Consider the following 10,097-nt stretch of genomic DNA (forward strand, 5'->3'; position numbering starts at 1 on the left):
CCCTCATCCATAGGGAATGAGGGCTCACTGAAATTTGATTTGGAGAAATCAATTCCAGAAACTGTACTTGTAGTGGACCTTTGCTGATACTTTCCCACATCCCTTAATTTGAATGTGCCCCATCGTTTCCAAATTTATATGTTTATGCTGTTTTGTATGATTTACTGTAGCCCCTCAGTTCATCCTCTGTTTGAAACAAGCTGTTATAGCTCCTCATCATTTGAAACGTCTGCCACATGTATAAGTAATAAGTAATAAGTAAAAGTATATCAGTGATTTTTCTTTGATTTGTGATCTGTCCATTTTGCGTTGTTTACCACACTTTAATGAAATATTAGAAAACCTTAGCTGAAAAATTACTAATGGACTAGAATATTCAATACTTTAAAAGAATATATTATTATTATTAACAAAACAAAGCTTCTCCCATTTCCCACATGTTACACAGTCACAGTTGCTTCTCAGATATTTCACAATTTTTCAGATTTGTTCCCTTCCTTTACAAATAACGACTTTTGACCTTTGAATAATTTAGTTTAATTTGCATTCATTTGTGCAACTCTGGTTTTGATCATATGTTTTTAAACCTCTTTTTGTTACTAAAGCTCAAAAGTAAACTTAACTTGAAAAAGAGGGTGCATTAAAACGCAGTTTATTCCTAAAGACATGTAGCATACCAGTGTATTAAGCAGCAGAATGAAGAACCCTCCAGCTCATGGAGAGCTGCCGTTCTGTCATGTGGCAATTGGACAGTCATTAAAATTATGCTGAAACATATGCCTTTATTACTTCTTTAACTGTTGCTACAACTTTTACAAATGCCTTGAGCTTATCTCCAACATGTGCTTTTACCTCTTATCATTAAGTGTCGATGACTTTATTCAGCAGTTCCTCTGAACTGCGCACACGGGCGCATGTTCCAGTGACCCACCATTGATCCCACAAAGGCAAGCCTTCGCCTGACAGCCAATAAAAGGAGGCCAGCCAAGGAGCCCCCGTCACACATAGTTCTGGCAACACTGAACCCTGAACTTACATCATCGAGTAAAGTAGGCCAAAGTTCAACTGCTGCAATCGTCACAGGAGGTTACCACACTGGCAGCGGCAGCCTGAATCAGAGACTATATCAATTGGATTTGCTTTGCTGCTTCAGGGCAAAAGTCTATTTTACACTACAAAATGCTGAAAACTATGTGAGCATATATTGCTGTTTATTTCAGAATTTTAAGATTGAAATCTTGTGCTATTGTCTCAGCCTTCTTTTTGATTGGATGGTAAGAGACGAACTGTTATCATTCTAAAAAAAAAAAAAAGCATTTGTCCAGGCAGTCTCCCCTTGAGTTTTCCCTCCAAAAACATGTGTTACTCAGAAAGAGAGACAGAGGGAGAGACAGCCACAGCAGTGAAAGCATAGCTACCTGCCTCTCTTTCATATCTGAGCCAGCTATCAGCGATCAGCGGCAGAGGGAACCGGTTATTCAAAGACGACATTACGTGCTGCTGCTGAGTAATGATTCACCAGCAGCCTGTTGCACACTGTGTTTTTCACATCTGCAGGGAACAACAGGTTCACCCAGCTAACGCAAGGGCCACCCCCCCACCACCACCACCCTTCCTGACACACCTCCTCACCCTCTCCCTCCCCCATTCTAAACCACCCCTCCCCACTCCCTCCCTTGTCTTGCGAGACGTCCCAGGGTATAAAAAGGACAAAGCTCTCCATAGGAGATACAACTGACCAAGAAGGAGAAACAGTCCTCAACTCTCCTGCAAACAGGCAACAGGGACACCTCAGCAGATGAGACCAAGCTAAAGGCTCTGCACTCCAGGCAAACTACTGAAGGTAACCTACTGCTCTTTCTTTTCAGTGGGGCTCATGTTTAAAGTGAGGAGGGTAAAATAATATGAGGCAAAGTAATGTGAGGATCACTGCAGAATGAGAGGTATCTGCACAAGGATGCTGTTGCATCACCCAGAGTTTGATTTCTTGATGTTGCAGCAGTGGAGCACTTTTTTTTGAGAATATGTATGCACAAAACTGACTTTTTTAAAATTCTTTTTTCCCCCCATGTCTCTCTTTTATCCCAAATTTTACTCCACCTTGACCATTTTTCTGCTTCATTCTTTTTTTTTTTTCATTCTTCTTGGTCTGTCCTCATTTATGTCTTTATTTCCGAAACTTTATCCTCCTTTTATATTTTTCCTCTTCCTTGTCACCATATTATTCACCCATATTATTCAATTCCAACATTCTTCTACCATCTTCCTTTTTCCCCTTTCCTTTTCACACCCCCACTTAAATCTTTCTTTCCAGACTTCCTGTCACCTTTTCCCCTCAGTCTATCAGCTCACGCTCTCTCCAGAACCTTCACCATGCCTCCTCAGATCCCGTCCCAGAACCAGAGTGGTCCCAGGATCCTGCAGGGTGATCTCAGTGCCCTCAGTCCAGCTGTAAGGGAGTTTTTGGAGACCAATATGACCCTGTGCCAGCCAGAGTCCATTCACATCTGTGATGGCTCAGACGAGGAGAACCTTGCCATCCTGACCCAGCTGGAGGAACAGGGGATGATCAAGAAGCTCACCAAATATGAGAACTGGTATGTTTGTTACACTCAGTGGTTTATGGAAGGCTTTCTTTTTTTAAGAGACTTATTTAGTTATTTATATTTTTATGTGAGTGAGGGTTTCAAATTGAAAAACAGAAGAAATTATTGCTAACGATAGCTTTAAATTTCTTGAATATAGCTTGGATTGTTTTTGTAGCTGGGACAGTGGTGCTTTGGTGCAGCTGGGAGATGCCCAGGGTTGTTGCTGTTGATAATTACAACACACATCATTCTGTCATCAGCAGCTGTTTAAATATAAAACATGCCTGGAAAATTTCTACTTCTTGACAAACCAGTATGTCTAGGTAGCTCAATCACACCATTCAATTTTACCAGCTGATATCAAGAAGACATATTGATTATTATTATATTGATTTGTGGCTGCTTTAGGAGATTTTAAAATCGTTGCCTACTTTAAAATAAAGTACAACAAATTAAAATTTAAAACAAAAGTCCTAAAGTTTTCAATATTTGTGCACTTCCTTTTCTTCTCCCTCTTCCTGCAGCTGGTTGGCCAGAACGGACCCGAGGGATGTGGCTCGTGTGGAGAGTAAGACAGTTATTGTTACCCAGGAACAGAAGGACACAGTGCCCACTCCACTAGGAGGTGGAATCAGCCAGCTGGGCCGCTGGATGCCCCCAGAAGAGTTCGACAAAGCCATGGCTCAGCGGTTCCCCGGCTGCATGAGAGGTACCAGAGACGAACGTGTTTCATAAATGCTATCAGTTCTTAACTCAAATATAGGACTAGAAAAACTTGAGAAATCAAAAGTTTTCACTCATCAATAGTACACTGACTAAATGAATACATTTTTTCCCCTTTCTGGGACCCCATTGAGAATCTAGACAAGTATATCCACAGTGCAGCAGGTACTTTTTAGAAAGAAGAAACACTATCGGAGATTATTTTTACAAGTTACACTGCCTTTAAAGTGTTTAAATGAGCTGGAGGCAAATTTTCTTCTTTTCCTGACTGTCTGAATGTCTCAAATACCAAAAACCTTAAAATAATATTGAAATAACATAATAATAAGAACATCCCTGTCTGTATCTATCCTCAGGTAGGACCATGTACGTGATTCCCTTCAGCATGGGTCCAGTAGGTTCCCCTCTCTCTAAGATTGGAGTACAGCTGACAGACTCTCCCTACGTGGTGGCCAGTATGAGGGTGATGACTCGTATGGGGAAAGCTGTTCTGACCGCCCTGGGGACTGGAGAATTTGTCCGCTGTCTGCACTCTGTCGGCTGTCCTCTGCCACTCAAAAGTATGTCAAAAACTGATCGACTCATTCTCTTGCAGCTATACGGGGGGGGGGGGGGGGGGGGGGGGGGGGGGGGGGCACTGTTTTACTATGAGTATGAATCAGTTACTCCTCTGATTACTGTTGCTCAATAATATTTTCACTTATATTTTAGTTACACAATAGCGCTTTTGCCACAAAACTGCTAATAGACCACTGAAATGAACAAATGTACTAATTTGTCTTTCAGAGCCTCTGGTGAATAACTGGCCCTGCAACCCTGAGCTGACACTAGTCGCTCACATCCCAGACCGCCGACAAATTATCTCATTTGGAAGTGGTTACGGAGGAAACTCTTTGCTGGGAAAGAAGTGTTTTGCCCTTCGCATTGCCTCACGCATTGCTAAAGAGGAAGGCTGGCTGGCCGAACATATGCTGGTAAGAAATGAAAATGAGACTGTCACTTAAATTTTGGATTCATCCACATTCTGTTCATTTTCATCAAACTAAATTTCCGAATTTCCCAGAGGAACCCACCCGAGGGATTAATAAAGTTTTATCTTATCTTATCTCAAATATTTCCTGTGTTCAGATCCTGGGCGTCACCAACCCTGCTGGAGAGAAGAAGTACATGGCAGCAGCCTTCCCCAGCGCCTGTGGAAAAACAAACCTGGCCATGCTCTGCCCCACGCTGCCTGGTTGGAAGGTTGAATGTGTGGGAGATGACATTGCATGGATGAAGTTTGATGACCAAGGTAAAGGAAGGATGTCTTTTTAAAGGTCTTCAAGGATGTACAAATGTCAAAAATGTCATAAATCCAGTACAGCGGACTTTAACATTTCTAATTTGTGTGTTCACCCTGGTTGTAGGAAACCTCAGAGCCATTAACCCAGAGAATGGCTTTTTTGGCGTTGCACCCGGCACCTCAGCCAAGACCAACCCCAATGCAATGGCAACAATCATCAAGAACACCATATTCACAAATGTTGCAGAGACAAGTGACGGTGGTGTGTACTGGGAGGGAATGGACCAGTCACTGCCCGAGGGAGTTACCATCACATCCTGGAAGAACAAACCTTGGCGCTCAGAATATGGTAAGCAGCTCTTTGATTTTAAGCAACAGCTCACAAAAGAAGAAAAAGAAGCAAGACTACAAGATGTCTAAGATTTAAAACCAGTATTTAAGGTGGAAACAGAAGTGTAACGAAAGCAATTTTCAAATGTCTCGTAACAAGAAAAAAAGCTTTTAATCTTTAATTGTTAGACCCAAATAATTTCAGAGTACAAGATTATATTATAAAAAAATAGGGATAAATAACAGAAAGATCATATACTTTAAAACTGAGAAGAAGTGTGTGAGTGTCATAAAAGTAAAAAGTTCTTAGTTTCTTTCTTTTTTCTTCTTCTTCTTCGTAGGCGAGCCCTGTGCTCATCCCAACTCTCGTTTTTGCACTCCGGCAAGACAGTGTCCCATTATTGACCCACAGTGGGAGTCTCCAGAGGGAGTGCCAATAGAGGCCATCATTTTTGGTGGGCGTAGACCAGAAGGTGAGAAGAGACTACAAAAGATGGAAATGAATACACCAGTTGCCCTTTGATTAAATACATGAAATAAAAATAATACATAAATACTTCTCAGAAAATAACTGGATAATGAATCTGCTTATTTTCAGGTGTTCCCCTTGTGTATGAAGCTTTTGACTGGCAGCATGGTGTGTTTGTTGGCGCTGCCATGAGGTCAGAGGCCACTGCTGCAGCCGAACACAAAGGTCAGCATACGATAGTGTCCTTTTTTGGTATGAAAGACAATCAGTGGATGTTTAAGGAGTTTCTTAGATGATCATTTTGACTTTTGCCTAATATTCTACAAATTGTTTTAGACTAGCGACAATTTAATCTGAAATTCTGCAAAGAAAAAACCACTTTCAGAATTCTTGAATGACAACAAATAACGAATGAATGTCATTCACGTTAACATACAGTGTACTGACAAATCTCTAATTACTTTTTCTTCCAGGCAAAGTAATAATGCATGACCCCTTCGCTATGCGCCCCTTCTTTGGCTACAACTTTGGCCAGTATCTCTCTCACTGGCTGAGCATGGCTGATCGCCCCGGTGCCAAGCTTCCTAAGATCTTCCATGTCAACTGGTTCCGCAAGAGCCCCACTGCCGGCTTTCTTTGGCCCGGGTTTGGTGAAAATATCCGCGTTCTGGACTGGATGTTCAGACGGGTGAATGGCGAGGAGGGCGCCATGCCATCAGCAGTGGGCTACCTGCCTTGTAGAGACTCCCTAAATCTCCAGGGCCTTCAGGGACATGTGGACCTGGATGAGCTGTTCTCCCTGGATCAGGAATTCTGGCAGAGGGAGGTGGATGAGATCAGGAAATACTTCACCACACAGGTGAACGCTGACCTGCCCAATGAGGTAGCCCAGCAACTGGCTCTCCTGCAGCAGAGGGTGAAGCAAATGTGAAGAGGAAAAAGCCACATGTTAGCAGCTGTAAACAATTGTAGGGTTAATTCTCCAGACTATTTGTCTGTAATTCTAGACTACAGTGTTGGCAATAATAGAATAACATGTAAGACATTCTGGAAATTAAATTAAGTAACTGGGAAACAACATCTTAAAATCATAGAACATAGTATGAATAGCTAGATTATCTCTTTGACGTAGTCTTAATTTATAGTAAGGCCTTTATATCCTTAAGAAAATGAGCAGTTTTCCTTACAGCATTTGGTTATTACCACTGTGACATTCTATAATCTGCTTGGGCTGTTCATTACAAAAAATCCATGCAAATCATGGAGAATGTAAATCATGAAACTGTAGGAATAGTAAAGATAAACCTTCCTGACCATGCTCATTAGAACTATCTCAGCGAGATAATATCAGTAACGACTGCTACATTTCCATGCATCTTCATCTTCATTTGTAGTAGCAATATTTTTTCTTCTGTTGTTCCAATGTATTGTCCTATTGTCAGAAGTCTTCTATTTAATAATAACTTATTGTGAATGCACATCTTACTGTCATTGTCGTATCGAATTATATGACAGAGACAGAGTCTACGTTAGCTCAGGTCTCACAAAAGGGAATTTTGTATTATTTTTGCCTTAATTTATTTTTATACTGACTTAGTATCACCTGGTTCTCTTGTGTTGTAATCTAAGCCCCCAATGAGGTGAAACAACAATAAAAGTATTTAAACTTACTCGTCGTTCTGTTTCATTTTTCACGGATCTGGTTTTGTTATTATTGTTTTATTTTGTAAGTGTTGAAAAGAATAAAATCAAGCATTATTATATCAAGCTGATACAACACCTCCATCACGTCATATACACCTGCTAGGAATAAATAATGAGCATTTAATTGAGTTAAAAGTCAAAACTAAACTTCAACTAAACTACATGTATCTATATATCTGTAAACAGCAATAATCTAAAAATAGTCTTAGTTTGTGCTAAAATATCTGAAATCAGTCTTTCAAATACTAAGAATGCCAAAACAAAGAAAACATAATTATATAATGCATCTTTGACACTGCTATTTAAAATAAGACTTTACACTTGGTGGAATACTCTTTCTTGGCAAGCAAAGCTGTCAAATATTTCATGCAGTTTGTCCTGCGGTTTGCATACATCTACCTCTCCTCTTTTCAGATCTTCTCATAATCTTTTAGTTCAAAGGTTGTTGCTTGGAAACCACAGAGCTTCATTTCTCTCTATAGGTTTTCTGTTGGACTAAGACCCAGACAGTGGTTAAGGTGCTCCATGACTTTACTGTACTTCTTCCTGTATGATTTGGGTTATTGTCTTGCTGGAAGACCTATTCATGAGTCACTTTCAGTCCTTGGCTGAGTGATTAATGTCATGCAGTCACCCTGTACTTCTGGCACAAACACATTCCCAAAGCCTAAAGTTTCCATCTCCATGTTTTGGGATAGTATTCTCTGTGTCATCTTCAGCAAATGCAACCAGTAAATTGATGCAAAAATTGCTCAATTTTGGCCTCGTCTACCACATCACACTCTCTCAAGGCCTGAACATGGGTCCTCCGGGATTTCAAACCATCACAGCACAATGTATTACAAATATTTTTCTTGGTAACTGTCCTCAGAGCTGCTCTGATATCTATAACAACAGAGGAAATCTTGCAAGTTGCCCCACACTAATTATTATTGATAGTAATTTCATCTTTGTTCCATTTGTGATTAATCAGACCAACAGATATGATTGTTTTTTTGTTTTTTTTTTACTATGCTTCTTGTGGATATGTCTATTAGACTATAAGAGTGTGTGAAGTTTAGCAGTCTTCTTGCCGATATTCTTAGGTGGCTTTTTGTTTTTGCAGCATTCAAGATGTAAACAGGTCAGAGGTTCTGGGTGCTATTCATAGAACTGGTGCAATTAACTGTCAGTGTTGGCTGTTAATGCTGAAGTTGCTGCCAATTAAACTCTTATTGAACAGTTTACTTTTGTTTCAGTTCATGCTGGTCAGTACAAGATCAAAGAATTATTTATCTTACATAAATTAGCATTCATTTGTAACTCTTACATCTCTAATCCTGAATATTTTGTTGACATTCTATCATTTACTATTAAAATAAACCTACCACAGAATTCTAAGTGGCTAAAACAATGAGTTCAATTTGGAATCAATATGTATTTCCCTCCACTGTAGATCAGCTGGTCGAGGATACTTACAAGAAGGCCCTTGTTTTATTGTTCAACTAAATCCAATGATATTTAATCCTGATTTTTTTTTTTGTCTCTTTTCAGTTAAGGTTAGGATTAAAATATGTAAACATGACAGGTGACCCTGTAGTAGCATTTAGTTTTAGCTGCCAAAGCTCAGGCTGTTGGTGACTTCCAATGATGTGTTGAGCAAATTTTTTCCCCCTCACTCTTTTCAATGTATATGCCACTGTGTCATGTCATTAATTTTTGTCTGTTCTGTATGCAGTTGTGTATTGTTTGTGGTCTCTCTGTGCTGCTCTTTTCTTGAGCCTGATGAATGAGTGTCAGCAGGACTGACAAACTGATGTGAAGGTCTAGCTCTGTGCTGGGATGTCCTCTGGAGTCTGTGAAGGCTGTGGGTGAGAGGAGGATGACACCCATCATGAACAACCCACATCAGCCTCTGCATGAGCCTGTTAGTATGCTGAGCAGCTCCTTTAGTCACAGACAGAAACACCCTCGCTGCAGGAAGGAGTGCTTTCACAGATCATTCATCCCAACAGCAGTTAGACTCTATAACTCCTCAATCATGACATCATGAGTCACTGGACATTGTGGACATCACACACTTCATGCATAATGCACCTTTTTATATGTATGGACGTGTGCAGGTACATACATATGTATATTTAGTTAGTACGTGTGTGCGTGCGTGTACATTTCTATACTCATAGATATCTATTACTTACATAGTAATAGTAGTGGTCGAATTGTTACATTTATGTCTTGCATGTCTTGTCTTGGTGTCTTATCTTATCTTAAACATAAATCATGATACAAAATGACAAAAACACAAGAAAACCCAAAATGCGGGGTCAAATGACTCAGAACCATGACAATGGGATTCTTCTTCCCCACCATCACCAAGTGCTACTCACAGGGAGGTTATCTGAACATCTGCTTTTTTTTCTTTCTTTTTTTCTTTTTAGAATTTCTGTAGTCAAATAAAAAAAAGCTTAAATTCAGTTGCTGATTTTATATTGGTATCGTGTGTTTTATACAGTGCTTTATCACAGTTACAGACACAGTTACATAATATAGCCCACTGTATACACTATAGTCAGGGGTGCACATAAGTGGTCCGCAGGTGCGCATTCGCTGTCAAAATAAAAGACGCGCACCAGATAAGAAGTTGCAACGCGCGTTTGCTACATATAAAAGGCACTGTTTTTGTCCGCTAGAGTGGGATTTTCACGGCATATTCTGCACCACATCTCTCTGCGTTCATCATTTGTTTGAAGCCAGCTCACCTCCTGCAACCACTTTTCCGAGAATATGCGCTTCTTTTGCGGTTCGGACTCCTTCTGACATTTATTTGGAGGCTGTGTAAAGGAGCTTGCTTCTTCGACATCTTTAAGAGTTCTAAACAAATGTCTGTCCTCCTCCAGAAAATCTTATGTACGCAAACGCGCGTTGCAACTTGCGCACCTGCGGACCACTTATGTGCACCCCCGACTATAGTCAGTCTCTTGCCATGACCTCACAAAAAGCAAGCTAATCCTGTTTTTAA

The 10,097-nt window shown here is 40.3% G+C and overlaps 1 protein-coding gene across 1 annotated transcript; it reads left to right on the plus strand.

Annotated features, from left to right (window-relative positions):
• The first annotated feature begins 1,690 nt into the window (after positions 1 to 1,690).
• Positions 1,691 to 7,036, plus strand: pck1 (phosphoenolpyruvate carboxykinase 1 (soluble)). Its single transcript, XM_080891643.1, has 10 exons — positions 1,691 to 1,843; positions 2,315 to 2,597; positions 3,113 to 3,297; positions 3,668 to 3,871; positions 4,098 to 4,285; positions 4,440 to 4,602; positions 4,718 to 4,942; positions 5,265 to 5,396; positions 5,522 to 5,617; positions 5,866 to 7,036. Exons 2-10 carry the CDS (start codon positions 2,374 to 2,376, stop codon positions 6,321 to 6,323), a joined length of 1,875 nt encoding a protein of 624 aa, XP_080747769.1. The 5' UTR covers positions 1,691 to 1,843; positions 2,315 to 2,373; the 3' UTR covers positions 6,324 to 7,036.
• The last annotated feature ends 3,061 nt before the right edge of the window (positions 7,037 to 10,097 follow it).

This window comes from Rhamphochromis sp. 'chilingali', assembly GCF_963969265.1.
Source record: "Rhamphochromis sp. 'chilingali' genome assembly, chromosome: 9".
Classification (NCBI taxonomy): Eukaryota; Metazoa; Chordata; class Actinopteri; order Cichliformes; family Cichlidae; genus Rhamphochromis; species Rhamphochromis sp. 'chilingali'.